The sequence below is a fragment of the Aptenodytes patagonicus genome, chromosome 3 (assembly GCF_965638725.1).
Source record: "Aptenodytes patagonicus chromosome 3, bAptPat1.pri.cur, whole genome shotgun sequence".
Classification (NCBI taxonomy): domain Eukaryota; kingdom Metazoa; phylum Chordata; class Aves; order Sphenisciformes; family Spheniscidae; genus Aptenodytes; species Aptenodytes patagonicus.
Window position 1 is genome coordinate 123512817 of NC_134951.1, and position 17968 is coordinate 123530784.

Genomic DNA, 17968 nt, shown 5'->3' on the forward strand with positions numbered 1-17968 from the left:
CTGAATGTAACTAACTCGAGGTAATTGTACACCTCTTTGTTCTTGTCACTATGTGAACCAGTGGGGATAAATGTTAAGCCAAATCATTTTTTCCTGTAACACTGTGTGCCTGTGGCCGAGGAGGTGATTCATGGACTGTGCATAGGCACAACGCTATCTTTAGGCATGTACCTAAAACGCGTTCCTAAAGTATGACATTTTCTGGATCTGGGAGCTAAAATGTCTGGGTCTTTTCTTTGACGGTCTTCATGAGAGTAACAAAACATGACTACCAATATGAGATAGCAAAAGAATGTACATCATGGCTCTGATAAACCAGCTCTGACAGCTCGTAACGTAACAAGTCATAATGATGGTTTTGGGAAAAACACAATGCATTTAAGACACCTCCAGTAGCAAAGTAGTAATTTAGAGGTACATATTCCTTAATTCTCTTGGGAAAAATGAAATGTCTCTCATTCAGTCGAGCTGTTTTGCAAATCAAAATACCAGGGAAATACGCACCCCGTCAGAGTGAATATAGCTGACAAGCACAATGGGCTGTATTTGGCATCTGTAGACAGTGATATAACCGGGTTTAACAGGAACCTCTGCAGTTGGAGCTAGGAGCTCCTAGCAGTACTAGCTCTTAGGCGAGCTAGCAGCCAAGCAGTACTTGGTACGGTTAAAAGCTCAATATTGCTTGGGCAAAGATATGCCCCTGCCTAGTCCAAGATTCAAAACAGTCTGGATTCAGACAGAGCAGCTCATTCCTCCCTTCTCCCTGGTCCCCTTCGCCTGTTTAAAATATGACTAGCATAAAAGTGAAAAACCCAGGAAAGGAAATGCTGTTGTCCTCCAGCACTTAGAAAATACCACTGCATGCTCAACTTGGGAAGGATAAAAGGGCTAGGTCCAAATTTTGCTGAGGTCCATGGGAATCTTTTTTAGTCGGTAATACTGTGTGCCTATGGCTTCACCTCCCACTGCTTGCCCCACACGAGGACATAAAGAAGAGGTGATAAAGAGGACATGAAACATAGAAGGACTTCAAGCACTTGTGGACAGCATCAGCTGTTAACACCTAGTTGCAGAAGAGTGACTTGGGGAGTGCAGGGAGAAATGCTGCACTTCCACATACGCAGTGCCCAATGCACAAAAAGAAGGACCCTCATCAAATGAATTCCTCATCTGGAAACAGCCACAATGCAGTAAGCAAAGCAGCTAAGTCAAGAATCTAGGCCTGCTACATTTTTTTTGCTGCATTTACTGGCTGGCCTTCTTCAGCTCAATCTTCCACATATTGAAAACAATCTTCAATTCTATTAAAAAAAAAGTAGTTCTGAAGAAAACTGTTTCATGCTCTCCGGATTAAGTATGTGTAGGCAACATCCTGCACTACAATGAGAAAAAACCCAAACAAACAAGAAAAGCATTGTGTTACATGTAATACTATATTAAAAGAAATCCTTAAGAAATAAGGGGATTTACAGACATTTTGATTGTCACTTCAGCTCTTTTGATAACTGATTAATTCTAGTCGTCTTTTGCATTGAACAGAGTTGCGTAGGATGAAAAATACAACCATAAACAAAAAAAAAAATAGAAAATCTATTGTGAATACAGAGCGACACTATTTTAAAATATTGAACTCACTAATTTATAGGCATGGTATCTGCAAAACCCACTGCTTATGAACTCTGACATTCATTTGCAGTATATGCAGTATCTTTCTGTATGGATTTAAATCTTCATAACCCCTGAGACTTGTGTAGACAATTTATTAAAACTTGAAAATACCCTTTAAAATCTTCAGAAGTACAGTTTTCATCAAAGAAGCCTGCTTCCTCCTTCTCCAAATTTCCTTTTCTATTTTATGCAGAGGGCTATTCTGTTGTAGACAGAGAGAAAATTATTTCTTTCCAGTTAGAGGATTAGCTAGAGGTAGTCCACCTTAAAGGGAGAATGTAGAGCTAGTAAGCTAAAGAGGGAAGTCTGCATTCCTGCATTGCAATACATTCATTCATAATGAATGGAGTTGCAGTCTCTCATGGGAGAATTGCTCAAGACCTGAGCTAATCCGGTGAAAATGTACAAACATTCTCCTTCAATAGCATTGACTAATGTTATTGTTCACCAAGGTGGATAAAACCTAAGAAAGTCCTTTAAGGAACTCGGCACAAACCTGCTTCTCGGCTCTGGGCCTCGGTTTCTTCGGTGTTTTGCTTCTCCTTTGTGCCATTACCACCTATCGAGGAAAACACATAAAAATTATTTGTGATATAACTTTTTTATTGGTAACAGCAGCAGCAAGATTAAATGTAACCAATTCAGCACAAACTGCTAATTTATAGCAAGGCGCCGTGATAAAAGGGGAGAGATAAAAAGGTAAACTGAAAAAACCTGCAAACATAACCAGTTACATTTAAAACAGTCACATTTGCACATCTCAAGCTGAAGAAGGGGGGTTAGATTAAAGATTTTACCTCAATAGGCACACTGGAAATATCTGCATACCAAATAAAGGTATGTTTCCCTAAACACTGTCTGCAATAGATGAAATTGTAGCTTGATCTTAGTCTATGTATTTTATATTTTTCGAGGATTATTTTCCTCAAGTAACATTTCCACAAGATCCTTGAAGCGGCTGTGTTTCCAACTTGCAGAACCTACTTTAATGCCTATAGAAGGTAAGAACAGAAGGGAGAGAATCACCCGAATTTTATTTTAAAGCAAAAGGCACGCCACTTAGCATAAAGTACAAAAATGCATCACAAACGACTGCAAAGAAGAGAGCAAAATAAACCAAAGTAAGATTGCTAAGATTGAATGCATTTTTCCCCTTTTTACACTCACATTCATTCCCAGTTTTCTCCACTACTTGGCATTTGCATTTGTTATCCATTTTCTTCCCTCCAGCTCCCTTTCAGGAGGCAGGTACCAAACAGCAAGTTACCACCGAGAAAAGTAATGCCCTGGGGAACGTCTATAGACACGAGATCAAGCTCTCTTAACCTTTGCTTGGCCCAATTAGAAATATATCAGGAAGTCTGTATTGTCAACGATGGAGAAGGCTCTTTTAGCTTCATAATAATATTAGAAGCTGCAGTGCAGCATGCTGGATCAGATGAGATGGCTACACTCCCTCTTTTCCAGCATGGAGAGATAGACGGCGAGAACAGCTGAGTACCAGCCTTAATGAGGCATTTGAAAAACTGACTGCTGAGCATATATACTGGGAGAAAGGAAATTCATTCCCGGGCCTGTAAATGGCTTGATAATGATGCACATATTTTTTGCTGTGATCTTTTCTGGCTCCTGGGTTTTTCTGATTACAGCTTCTCTAAAGCAACATGGTTAAAGTTCCTTGCACCACCACCTTGCTTTTACTTAACACATGGAGTCTGTTGAAGAGAACAGCAGTAGCCCAAATGCAATTAGATGGATGGAAGAAAAACAGAGAAAGTGTGTGTTTTTCCAAAGCAAATGTACATCTGGTGGCACGCCGCATTCAGCTAATATTTAAAGGCTGAGGTATGACGCTCTCCCTCTTTCCAGCAGGCAATACATCCTGCCATCCAGCAGATGGGACTAGCGGAGAAGTATTTCCAGGCTGACCCTGCACAGAGCTGCTCTCAGGAGGAGAGGCGATGGAGCAGGAGTTTGACACCCCACCTGAGAGGGGAGACATGGGCAGGGAGCGGCTGATGGCCATCAGCGGGGACTCGGGCCTCCTGCCTGCTTGCTAACTCTTTGTACCGATTTTAACCAGCCTTAATGGATGACTAGCTATAGTGATTTCTTAGCACATTAGTGAGCTCTAACTTGTAAGAAATTGCATTACATGGATGACCAAAATGGCTTGATAAAACCAGCTGGGTTTTTCCTTGCCCCACTTGAAATCAAAAAGTATTATTTTCAAAATCGGCGTTCTGCCTGTCCACACACAACAGGAGGACCGCACGCAAAATAGAAAGTTAGCTATACTAGAAGATAAACTTTTCTCTCCCCCTCCCCTTTTCTTTTAAAACATGGGCTTGGGACTTTGAAAGCTTTGCAGCAAGCAATTAATAAATAAGGAAAAAATCCTTTGCATCACCAGGATGTGTTTCAAAGGGATACAGTCACCTAGCTCAGGAGCTGCGGAAAGGAACAGTATGTTCAAGACAATCCTGTAACACAACAGTGTAGTGACACTTGAAATATCTTTACCATTAGGTCAGATCCAAAGAGAATATTGCATCACTGCAAAACAAGCGGTGCCAAAGCATAAAGGATTTAATTATGGCCAAGTGCAACGTGTTTCGCTTTGCACAGAAAGACTTTACATTCAGAAAAAGCAGGTCAGGCATAAATGGTAACTACCGATATATCACCGAAAATCATTTCAGCAATTGCCTTATTGCATTCACAACGTAAAACTACATTTCCGGACGATACTTGTTTCTACATCCATTATAACAAGTATGACTATAACCATGAGATATTTGGCTAAACCCAGGTATTTCAAGGATTCATTCATGTTTATTGCCAAGGGACTACATCTCTTGTTAAAGTCACTTACTCAGAGCAAACTTAAACTACAAAAGAAAGTTTAAATGATCATCTGGTTCATCAGATTATCAGATAAAGCACATATTCACCAGTATGTTTTGTCAACCCTAAGTCTATTATTTCACTGGAGATTCACTGTTTAAAACTGGTATAATAGAACGATAATTTCAGCACTATATATTGGATTCTCAACATCTTTTCCATCTAACACTTCATTTTGTTCCTTTAGAAAGAAAAATGTAAAAAGACTTTAAGCAGAAGCTTCACCTCTTGTACTCTGACCCAGTCCAACAGACTGACTGGATCGTGACACGAAAATTAATCTCGATCAGCATATTGCAAGTACGTGTTGTGCATGCGAAGTGACTTCGATAGAATTAGAGAAAAGGAAATGCTAAAAAATTAAGTGTGGACAAGTGATCCTCAAGTAAATGACTTGCAGAAGGAAGGGTTAAGCTCTGCTTGGCCTGGAGAATCTCTTCATCTCCAGAGAAAGGGAGGAAGCGGAGTACGAATACACCGACAAGAAAGCAAACTATAGGGTGGAGAAGTGACTAATCCCAAAGCGTCTGACAAACAGTTTTTTCCGTTTTTTAATAACCCTTCTAATGAGTCTCTCACCAAGTGTCTTCTACTGATGAAGAGTCTTTCTGTAATTATTGCTATCCATTGGAGCTGGGTGCAGAGCAAATGGAAAGGCTTTAAGCAGCACATGCTCAAGGCGAAGAGCTGAAAATACGTTTTATAAGAGTAGCAAGCCAGTTTTTCACCATACTTTTATTCACCCCGGCTCTCCTTTTCTCCAGGCAGAAAAGCCAGACCCAGCGCGTTTCCCTTGAGTCTTCCCCATGACATTGTTAATAATAAAAATGTCTTTTCCACTGGATGGCTTCTACAGTATCCGCCATCCTTCTCTTCCCACTACTGCAGCAACCAGCAATTATATTTCCTTTAGGTGAAAGCTGTCCTCACAATATCTGCTTTTCTATTATACTAGTAATTGAACAGCAATCTGTCACTCACTCCAAAGGAGATAGAAAAAGTGGCAAACGACATGTCGTGTCATTTTAGGTCAGCAAATTTAAATGATTTTGAGCCACATCAAAAGACAAATGGGAACATCTGTTTCTTTTCCCCAGCATGGCAGGCAGTTGAAAAAAACAGAGTTTGAGAATTACAGTAGCACCGTACAAATAAAATAAGCACATCAGACACTAAAATACCTACTTCTGGCCACATATTTTGCTTTCCCTTGCCAAGCTGACTACTGCCTGACAGGCGCTTGCTCCCTCCTCTTGGCCTTTTTCTTTGAGATCAGCAAGAAAATTCCCCCCCAAATGATAGAAACCCTCATTTATATTTGGTAGAAAACAGGCTAAACAGTGATCAATCAGCACACTCAGCAAGCTGGCAGAGCAAGCGGCACTTCTAACTAAACTAGAAAACCGGATACTCTGCGAGTGCCTGCCCACTTTATGTTAAGGAGAGGTATTTAGCATGCACAGTGATATACCAGCTGCAGTAGCAGCCCCAAAACGAAGCAGATGATATGATAAATAATAAGCCGGCAGTCAGATGGGAGAGGGCTGGGACGAGATCCCTATGAAAGTCCAGAGGACAAACTCTCAGCAGCGGCACCAGAGCAGGTTTTAGTATTCTTCCCATTTTCTCTGCGAGACCCTGGAGGCACGTGGCTTTTTACATCTTTCTCTGTTCTTGCGACAAACATGGCAAGTAAAAAATATTAATAACCTGCTGGCCTCTTGGCTCTTCCCTTTCAGAGCTGAGTAAGTGCCAGGTTTGCTCATACACCTACTCCTCTTCAGCAGTGCCTTTCTTCACAAGCAGTCAGCGACGTACTTGGAGCTGAGGCTAAAGTCAGTGTCTCAAAAACCAGTGCAAAAAGACATCTCAAAAACTGGTGCAAAAAAGATATTTTCCAGAAGAAAACAGAATTGCAGATAATGTATTTTTAGTTAAAGGAAGAAATTCTGCATAACCATACAAAACAGTCTACTTCTACCCCTCCAACATAGAGGTTATTAATAATAAAATTGTTTTCACTACTGAGAAAGCTGTACTTATATCATCCATAGTGTGTCAAACAGTCAGAATAAGGCTCCTTCAAACAACCTCCTCCTTCCTGGAGCAGAAATAAAAGAGACAGAGGGCCAACACCTCAGGCTCACATCTTGTTTGCCACTTTCGCATATCTCTGTACATATCACATCCCCGAGCACCAGGTTTGACCCTGTTACATCCCTGCATGGCTCTTGCCATGCAAGTCTGGGTGCAGCCTCTGGTTCTCCGGGTGGCCAGTGACTGTGCATCTCTCCTGCGGTCTGGCCTGCAAATCTCCCTTCAAGCTGGGCCACGCTTCTATGACAAATGCAAACACAAACCAAGATCTGGCAGACAAAGGATGCCAGTTTTGAATTATCTTTTTTACAGCACAAAAATATTGCCACGGTAATCATACTAATGATAAGAAGGTCCTTTGAGGATAACAGGGAAACTAATTAATGAGAAAATTAAAAATACAGGCCTTGATTTTACAGCTATTACATTCTGCACATGAGTATATATGCTGACTTCAGTGAAACTCCTAAAATGCGAGAAGAAAGCACGCGTATTCATACATACACTCAACATCATACAGCCCGCAACCATTTTCAGACTATTCCAGTGGCAAAATGGTATCAGACATAAACCAAGAAGCACATACACACAAAGGCCATTATTTTAGAACTACAAATGCATTAAAATGAATCATTAGAGTGGTGGCCTGAGGTTACTGAACATTTTCAGTTTGCATTTTAATTTCTTTTAATTAAATTATGATTTAGGTCAATTTTAATCATTACTTGTATATAACCCCTTTGGGGTAAATTTTAAGAAGGGTTAGTAGAGAGTTATCTGCAGTAATTGTTTAATGGAGTTATGAGACTTCTTCCCTCCGTGCTGCTTCAACATTTTACCTCACCACAAACGCAGACCTGGATGTGCTGCTGTCAATGCACCCAGCCTAGCAAAGTTCTCAGCGTAATAAACAACAGGTTTTCATTTTCATGCAGCATTTTGTCAAGAATTGTCGAGGAGTGTGGGAAAAGAATGAGAAAACTGTAGCTCGTGGGGATTATCTCAGAGGTTAAAAATAACACTATTGTATTTCACCTATTTAACGTCCTGAGAAATACAGGAGCCTAATCTAAAGCCCACTGAAGTCACTAGGCATGTTCCCCTTGCCTCACTCCTCCGTGGATCACAAGGCAAGTAACTCGGCTTCATTATACCTTTCCTGGCTAGGGAAGAACCAGGGGACAACAGCTACAGCATCAAATTAGGCGCTTGGAAGACACCTAAGTGGGTCCCAACCCACTTCATACATAACATTGCTGGGAACGTTGTGCTAGGCTGGTTTCTCACTGGGTGTAATTCTTCTGTCTGACATACAGCGCAACTCAGATTTTACAATAGGGGTGCCTGGCAAGAGACATCTAAAATTTCATTGCCAAAGATGCTGATCATCGCTATTTCTGACAATCTGCAACTGTGGCTGTTCAAAACAAATGAAAGCAGACATCTCCTGGAAGCTTCAGCTGTCCAGCATAACCAGAATATGGACATCATACCCTAGACATCATACACAGCCCGTACAGAGGACAAAGATACAATTGGCATTTTGATGCAAAAAATACACACACGGTGCTGCACAAGTATTATCACTGTTATCATAGTATACAAAAGTGGACAGAAATCGCTCACGTGAATTAATGCATTTTGAAGAGCGGGCCGAGGCAGAGCTCAGAGCAGAAGAGAAGAGCCCTGACTCCTAGGCCCACAGGCAGTCCTATCTAAGAGACAGAGAAAGAAAGGGACCCCCATAAGTGAAGGTGCACAATACGATCACAAATTTTGCCGTTAGTATGTTAATTTACTATTCGTTCATACCTTCCTGGTGTGCCTAAGAGACTAGGTAACTGCACACTGTTAAGGACTGCAGCACGGCTGCTTTTCCAAGCCATAGTCAAAATAAAACATGAGACCTATTTCAATTTTTTTGCATACAGGCCACAAAATCATGTGGTATGACAGTGTAACAAGGTGAAGAAATGGACAGAGAAGCCACACAGGAGACCACACTTGTTAAAAACAGCATAAAACGTGAACCAAAACATGCACTTTTTTGCATCAATATTTCAGAATTAAGGGACTAGCCCTGTCTTCTGCACTGGACCTGAACAATCACAATGGTTTACTGTTATTCACATCATGGTTAGAAATGAGAAATTAATTCCTTGACAGACGAGTCCCCTGCAGGTATGCTGGTTTGTCACTGTGTATTATTCTCCTCTGACAACATTGCATTAGTCACTTTAGTAACTTAGTATTTTGCACCTTAGATCATCTCAGGAGAAAGAAAATCTACTCTGAAGCGTCTAGTGTGAAAACAGGAATTACAACTGTTTGCCTGGTATGGTTTACACACACGTACATTTGGCTGCTAAAAGAAACCCAAATGGGTAAATGGTCAACACAACAGGACTGCACGTCACCTGTGGAGGCCAAGATGAGCTGCATTTTCAAAGTTGTGTTGTGTAGCCACTGCACGGCAATTTAATGAAACAGTAGAAGCCACTTCAGCAATGAAAAGAATCTTCTAAGAAGGGTTTGCTCGGAGAGCAAATACAAATAAAAATACAGATAACGTCCTGTTTTTCCCCTGGCTAAGTGGAAGGTGATCATTCGATATTCTGAGAGCCGTAATCAGTCAAGACAGATGGTGGACTTCAAAACAGAAGTGAAAAAAGAAGCTATCAACCAAAGTGGATAGAGGTTAATAGCATCACTTTAAATATAACCAATCTGCATGAAGGTGAAACATTTCACAGACATGTTTGATACACACGCTTCCCAGGGAATTTCTTCTGTAGTACTTTATCTTAATTTAAAATTTTATTTAAGGATTTGGTTTGGTGGCAAAAAGGATACACTAACTTCTAAGCTATCTTAACAAGAAGTAGCACTTTTAAGGCTGAATAAGAGTGTGTGTGTTTTTGAAGTATAATTATGTGTCTAGATGTTCATTTTTAGTAGATTATGAGTGGAGCAGAAATTTACCGAAGAATATTACTGCCCTGTGGGATGCAAAGAAGAAACGTAGCTACAATTTCTCAAATGATAAAAGAATTGCTTGCTATAAACCGAGGACCATTTTAAAACTAATCAGAAGTCAAATCCAGTTAATATTAATCCATACCTTAAAGAGAGAGACAATCAGGCCTGCATAGTATTAGAAGGTCCTTAGAAAAGACGCTTTGAACATCACTGTGTAATGGGAACACACAGCAGCTGTTGTACGTACCCCCCCAGCCCCAGGGAGGATTAAGCCCACCTAGGACGAAAGCAGCACAAGCCAAGCTCTGTTGACTTTGTGGGTGCATACACTATATCCCTCTCTATGAAGCTAGGAAGTGAGCAAGCAAAGCTGCAAAGTTTGTGGTATATAAAGGAGAACCAGGAAGGGGAAGCTTTATGTTAATCTCACAATTAAAGGACTCAGCCGTAAAATGAGTTCTATTTTCTAGTCCCAAGACTATGCACTTTTTGTCATTGGACAAAAACTTTTTGGGAAAAGGGATGAGGAGCCAGGGTGTCTTCCTCTTGGTGAGCATCCTACCTAATTGCCGTGACCTGCCGAACCAATGAGTTGTCGAGATAAGATGCGGCTCCATTTCGCCTCATTTCTACTGTGTACTCCGATCACTAGACTGACATCGCTGATGGACAGAGTGTCCACTGAGCGAGGCAGGACCTGCTGGTGAGCCTCAGACTCCTGACACTGCCGAGCAACATTTCAGACATTTGATGTTGCCCTTGAAAGCCAAGGGGTCGATAGTGTGATGACCCCATCAGGCAAAGGAACCAACTCTACCAACTGTCTTAAAGGTGATTTGTGTTCATTTTGACCTTCCTGGCTTGGCTAATCCATCAAACTGTTCTCCTTCCCACCAAGTGAACAGAAAGCAGACAAAGTTCATTCCAGACAAGCAATTCCAACAGACCAGCTCCTCGCACATACACTGAGCCTCAGCTGAGGTGATCGTGTGAGACCAACAACCTATCAATCTATCAGGAATAATCTGTTCATTCATTTTGGAAGAACCTTATGAGAAAAGCTGGAGCAAGACAACTTGCAGAGCTCCAGTTCTGTCTTCACATCCCTTGAGGTAGGGCAAGGAGAATCCTGACCTCAGGAGGCACAGAAACAGCTTTTGCTACATGGATTGATTATCTTTCTCCTGGAGGAGGAGAAAGACCAGGCATTTATGCTGCTGTTATTAGATGTATTAGTCATCTTTGATACAGTATTGATCACCTGCAGACCATGGTGGGAATGGATGGGGCAGCTCTTGGGCAGGCTCCATTTTATATCTGAGAATTCCTGTAAGGAAGGAGAGGGCAGTTTTGCTTCTCCCAGTATCAAGAAAATCTATTGCATGCACTTTGCCGTTCAGTACATATCAGAGGACATTTGGGGAGGTAGCTAAGAGAAATAAGGAACATTTTAAATTTTTGTTTTGTTAGATTTTTGTAAAAATTGTTTGCTTTTGCTTGGTGACAATCAGTAGGATGAGAACAGGTGACCTGTGGCATTTGTGCTAACTCATGGCTGCTATGCTGTGACAAGTACTGTCATTTTGTCTATGTAATTACTTTAGGATTGTGTTATGAAGCTACTGAAGTAAGACATGCTAAGTTTTGTTTAGAGCCAAACATATTTTTCTCACCTGAGACTTTACAATCACTCAATCACTGAGTGCACCTGACCGAGGGGAAAGGCAAAATTATCACTGGCTGATTTTACTCTCCCAGGACCTGGGATAGCTGGGGGGGGGGCGTGGAAATTACACTGTATGTTTGCACATGTCAAACCTGAAATACTGCAGGGAACCTGGGAGTAAAGAATGTTTCTCCGTGTATCCAGTCTATTCATTTCCCCAGACAATAACCTGCGCTACAGTGAAAAACTACTGAATACAACCATTGACAGGAGAATCTGCTATGCAGTTCACACTTGCTTTTCTCTATCAATGGTCTGAAGGCAGAGAACAATATATCTAATAGCATAATAACAGACACCGTTAATACTTTAGAGGTTCAGTATAAAATTGCTTTCATTAGCATGTCAAGTGTTTATTTTAGCTTACTGCAAAACAAGCTCCTTACATACAGCCACTTATTCAACTTTCCTTGATTGCAGAGAGGGTAATAATGAAGGAGCCTACTTTCCGTGATCTTCTGTGGAGATTTTTACAGGCACTGAAAAGATATTGCTCCATTACCTCTAGCCAATGAACCAGCTTGGTGTGCTGGAGAAAAATATTACAGCAGAAATATTACTGAACTCAGTGGAATAGTTTTTACAGAGTGCCACAAGGGCATGCATGAGACTGTTAAAATAGCAAGTTGTATTCCCATCTTCAGTCTAAAAGGACACTGACAACTAAGCAGAGGAAGAAATATCTGGTTCTTCCTGTGCCTCAGTTAATATTTGTTAAATATTTTATATCTGGTCATGTTACCAAGGGGAAAATAATATCTTATGTTAAATATACGTATCTTTGAACTTGCTTTTATTGCTGAAAGCTATGGGTTGGGGGTTTTTTTGTTTGCTTTTTTTTCAGGTTTGTGGTTTTGGGTTTTTTTTTAAAAATTTGGGGTATCTAAAGCATGTGAACTATCCCAAAGTTAAAACACACTAAACAAAAACCACTTCAGTTTTACCATGAGGAAAATTCAACGAAGTTGACCTCAGGCAGAAGTTGGCTTTATTGTGTTTTATTTGAGACTGTTTATATGCATTAGCCACTCAGAAGTTCTTTTAAAAAGAAAGAAAGAAGAAAAAGGCAGGTTTTTTGGAAGTGAAGACAAACTCCTACCTAAATAAAATTACTCAGACATGTAGTTTTGGTTCTTGTCACATATTCACAGCTTTCATAATCTTCAAGGCTCCCCATTAGAAGTTCTTCTAATTAGTCAAAACCAACAGCTAATAATGAGAACAGCAGAAACTAAATCCTATTCTCAGACAAATGTGTGCAAATCCCATTTACTTAAATGGAAATGGCTCACAGGTGTGTTACATTAGACTCTAGCCACTCGGCAACTTTATAAGAACTCAGTGTCTGGAGCCTAACAGCTTGACTCCTCTTCAAAACAGAGGCACAGGTAATGCCACAGAAATCTGATCCAGGTTTCTTCCCAGCCCCCCCTCAGCAAACACTTAAATTACCTTTTTTTTTCCCCCCATCACAACCACCCTCAAGTCTAAATTTAGACTTTCAATCCTAAACATTACAGGCCTGATTCCTGCCTAAGGAGAAGAGGACTCCGTCACCAGCTAGATGAAATTCTGAAGCAGTGATCATGTGTTACAGGCCTCAATTCTGCATCAGCAAAATCTACTGTACAGCATCAAATTCAAGGAGTTCAGGCATTTTACAGCTCGAGGGTAATGCAATCATTCTATTGCCATGCTATTTACTTCACCCTTCCAATGCATTTGTTTGTGCTCTACAAAGTGAACTATAGGTCACCAGGAAACATTGACAGGCATAGTAAACTAGGAAACCGTATCTAGTAAGCCACAGAAATAGTGGAACAACATCAGTTATTTTTCCAATGGAAGGAAAACCTTACAGTTTTGCAATACTTTTTTTCCCCCTCTTTTTTTTTTTTTTTGACACTGATACAATGAAAGGTTTTAGCCACACTCCAAATAAAAATATATCATAAAAACTATTATTGTTTCACCTATTTAGGAATATGGAAAATTGACGCCACAATCCCACACACCGTTTAGCCTGCATACAAATCGACATGTGGTTTGTCATCACTGAATTCTCTAATTCAAACATAAAACTGGTATTTTAATTTCAGCTGGGTTTAGTGCCGCATGAAAGGAAAGAAGACCAGTCAGGATGAGATTTCTTGGGTCCCCCCACACCTTCCAGGCGATGACAGCTATTGCTTTAAGTACTTGCCATTAACAGCCAGTCACAATGTTAGTGACAGGATGTTACTAGCAGTTACTTAAAGTGATAGATGTTAACATTTTTCTGCTCTTTATGACTCACACTATACCCCAGTCAGAATATTTTAGGAGCTGAATGCATAGCACTGGGTCAAAATGATGAAGATCGTGGAGCCACTGGTTGAGGTGCAGAATGAGACGTGTCATTTGAGGAACATTAGGTCAAAGGGAATCCATGATAAGGAACTGTCATGGATTAAAGATTAAGGTTCATCCTTTTAACTATTTCACGTAAGGGGAATTCTCCAGCACTGGGGCATTTTGCTCTTCCACACATAACGAGAGCAACATGAAACTCTGCACTCTGAAAATAAGTCTTTGATGTTAACATCTTTTAACAACTCTCCCAATGAGATACAGATTAAGAAAAGATACTTTGATCCAATTTTAGAACAACGTAGACCACATTCACCTCCGTACACATGGACAAGCTGCCCTCTGAAGACTCAAGTGCAGGAAAGCTCTCTTACAGGAACAACACTATAGGCATAATGTTAAACACCTGTGACTCCTGACCATGGATAGATGTAATACACTGCATAAAGTCTAGAGGCATAAACACCATAACTGGAGTGGAAAGGGACACAGCAAAAATTTCTTGTAGAAAAGGAAAGCAAGAATTTTACTGCTCCATGTTTTGCAGCAGGTAGCTGATTTACCCGACCAACTCAACGAACCAGACTAGGACCCAAGCCCTGCACGACATGCATTACATTTTGTATTCTTAATTACATAAAGTCAGAACAGGTTAGAGATAAAACAGCAACAATTTCTCATTTTATAACAGCAATAATTAGTAGCCCATCACATAAAAATAGCATTTGTAATTCTGAATCTACTTTGAGATGAAATACATTTCAGAAGAATTACAATCTCATGATCTAGGCCAAAGGCAACTTTCCAAGTGTGTGCAAACAACATTCTTAAATGAAAGTTTTCCAGTTCTTTCTCAAGAATTCAGAGTAAACCTTTCCCCCCAAAATGCAAAACTGATTAATAGCTCTGAAAAGCTGTCAGACCACCTACCTTCAGCATTATCTTGCAGGTCCTCAGGCTGCTCTGCTTTGCTCTTTGTGGGAGATGGAGGCTGGCCTTTTTGTTCCAACCCTTCTTTAGACATTAAAAAAAAAAATTACATATATTATTTTGAAATTGTTTTATTGTATCAAAAATTACTATGCATGATACTGCAACTGTGAGCACCTTTTATCTCAGCACTCCATTCAGTGCCCGATGCCTATCTTTCTATTATTAAAATTAATTACTGCGTCACCTGTTATAAAAGTCATAATAGGCATCTTTCAGCATGGACTTGACTTTCCCTAACTTTCACACAACAGCAGTGAAGAAAGCTCACACTAAAATAACCTGCTTCTTCACAAGCTCTTAATCTCTTCAGAAATAAAAAAATTAATAACATTTTAATTTGCAGTTTTTAACAAGATACATGTTATACTGCATTATGGAACTGTGGAGAAATAATCCAAGCGAAATGATTTTTCTCCCTCAGCTCAATTCTCCATTCAATGTTATAACACAGTAACAAATGAATATTGACTGAAATTACTAATGAAATGAAAGGTAGGGAAGCAAGTTTGATAGTGAAGTAAAGTTAAGGAAATGAAAGCTTTACGAGATAGAAATGTTCTGGCTGAAAAAATCCATTCCAAACTTTTAGCCAGAAAGCAACAGGAAGATGGAGGAAAATAAAAACCTTGTAAGTAAAAACAGTAACTGGGGCCAGTGAAGTTTAAGATCTCTCCTATTTGTAGGGACTGAAATTCACAGTGTTTAATATCAGTTGGTTAAACTTTAAAAATGATGAACTTTTTCTACAACATTTTCAAGATATCCTGTCGTCTTAACATAAAGGATGAAATTACTGTTTGTTTGCTAAGGTAGACCTCAAGGCACAAACTGGTAGCACGGAAAGCCTGTTAGTATAAAAGGGAGGCCAAGCTGGAAATTAATCATAAAAAGTATTTGTAGATTAAGACATTCAATGAAAGGAAGTTCACTAATTAAAACATTCTTCAAACATTGTTGCTTAACCATGAAAGCAGAGAATGGCAGACAATTAAAACTCAATTCACTGCACCTACTGAATCTATTCAACCGCGATGGGAAAATGACTTTCTGTCATTTGACTTTCTGTCAAATCTCCCGATTCCCTGTGGCCACCTGAGGGCTTAGGTGAAGGAGAAGCCTAAAGAAAACACACTTTTGTGCGTGCTGGAAAGAAATCTTGACCACTTATAAGCAGGAATTTTAGGAAGACATATGACCTTGCTTGATTTACCCCTATTGCCGTGCTGTGAGAAAATATGAATCATGCTATTACCTCAAACTGATTAGCTAATTAGCAACTGGGGAAAAAAAGCTACCTACATGTGTATTATAAATTGCTTAAGTGTTCCGAAAACTCCCATCTCTTCTGCTGTCATACATACCCCACACAATCATCTACTCTGTATGTTGCTGGATTTTTAAACAGCTCTCAGCAATCAGACGCCCAGTTCTCATAAAGGACTTGGCTCTGCTAAGAGCTGTAGATACTATCCTTTTATTTCCTACCTTTCCACAACTACATATATCTAGAACCAAAATGCTAAAAGTTACCAAACAGGAGTTATGAAAGAAGTAAGCAAGGATGTGGAAAGGGCACTTGCAGGGTCAAGGGGAATATTGTGCTCGTTCAAGAGACAAAAAGGGAGTGAATCGTTGGCTTTTCATGGAGCCCAGCAAACTCAGAAACGTTCTCTGTCTGCCCTCCTGGGAAACTGGTTATTCTACTGTACTTATATCCAAAAAGAAGAGCCACAGATTGGGAAGCTGGCAGGAATTTATGTGAAGCAACAGCTCAAAATGTCAACAAAAGTTCCAAAATGGAGATCTGTGAGTCATGAAATTCCACCTCACTTGCTTAATTTTAAGGAAGAAGCATTACCCAAAAAAGCCAAACTGAATATTGTTCTTAAAAATTTCTTCTAGAACGGAATTTCTGTTTCATTATAGGATTCCATATAGTTCAGAGTATGAAGGGCCCTCAGTGATCAGTAAATAAAGCAAGTTACTGCAAAGCAGAACAGGCTTTGAGGTTTGGCTTGGTATCAGGAGGTAGACCTTTCCCGACAGCACTTAACATAGGACATGTCATGTGTCATGTCATCACATTTGCTCACCTGAATTTGAAATTCAAATACAATATTTTGAGGAAAACAAGAGTTTTCAAGTGCTAAGATAAATTTATTTCTGGAGTGGTGAGAATGTAGGAGTAACCACAAGAAATACTGTGGGGAAAAATAAAGACAAAAACCACCAAATAAAGACACACTTTGTCAACACTTTAAAGGGGTTACTCAGGAGCAATGGGGATAGAGTTCAAGAAGAACTTCAATACAAAAGAGAGATCCTGAAAATAACCAGGCTTTTAAAGACTGATTCCTGCCAACACTCTCCCATTCTTTTAAAAAATAACTTGACTGTTTATAGCGGACCATATTGACATATGGCTTCTTTGGTTCTAATGCCACTCTGAACTACCTGCTACATTCCCTTTTTTGGCTGACAACAATTCACATCAGGGAATCGAATCAATAGGAGTGTTTCAATCAACACTCACCCCTCTAGTGATGAATTTTATCATCTAACCAATCTGTGAGGCTTCCTCCAGTCCCACAAGTCAAATGTCAATCAAGTTTAAGTGCAAATGTCCAGCCAGGTCTTTCAGGAGTATCTGAATACATTAGATAATATAACCAATATCTTAATTGACAGCACAAAGACAGAGAGGGAGGAGGCTTACATTCAGAGAAGTCAGAACTGTTATTATCTCAAAAGAAATGATCTTTTTGCACTCTATAAAGGACCTTAAAATGCTCACAAAAGGATGTAGAGGCACTGTCCCAGGAGAACAAGATTTCAATCACAATTTCACTGCTTTTTAGCAGATTTCCCTCATTCCAGAGACAGAAAAGGATTTGTGCAGGCTTCAAAATAATGTCTTTTTACTATGGTCAAAATACAACTCTTAACCCTTTCTGCTCTCCAACAGAATGTATGCCTTTCAGAACAGTTAGCCAAATATTACAGAAATTTTGCCTGCAAATTTCTGTTTAAAACCAGCACACCTAGACAGGTGTCTGAACTGATCGTATTAAAAGCTTTTCTAATAGTCATCATCTGTGCAAAAAGGTTTCTGAGCTCTAACACTGGGAGAAATGATTCTTCTTTATAGGCTAATTCAGAGGGTCAACAAACCACTTACATCTCACAGTGTGTCTCCAAGTAAGCTATTCCCAAAATCCCTCACAACTTCCAAATCTCCCTGGTTACAAG

At 39.9% G+C, this 17968-nt stretch overlaps 1 protein-coding gene across 5 annotated transcripts in view; it reads right to left on the reverse strand.

Moving 5' to 3' along the window:
• MACROD2 (mono-ADP ribosylhydrolase 2) overlaps nt 1-17968 on the reverse strand; it is a 913271-nt gene that overhangs the window by 55872 nt on the left and 839431 nt on the right. For 4 of the 5 annotated variants that reach the window (XM_076335066.1, XM_076335065.1, XM_076335062.1 and 1 more), the window contains 2 exons: nt 14657-14740; nt 2165-2227 (listed from right to left, as the gene is read on the reverse strand). In XM_076335066.1, coding sequence (XP_076191181.1) covers nt 2165-2227; nt 14657-14740 — 147 coding nt within the window. The remainder of the gene's footprint in view (nt 1-2164; nt 2228-14656; nt 14741-17968) is intronic. The other variant, XM_076335063.1, reaches the window with a different exon arrangement.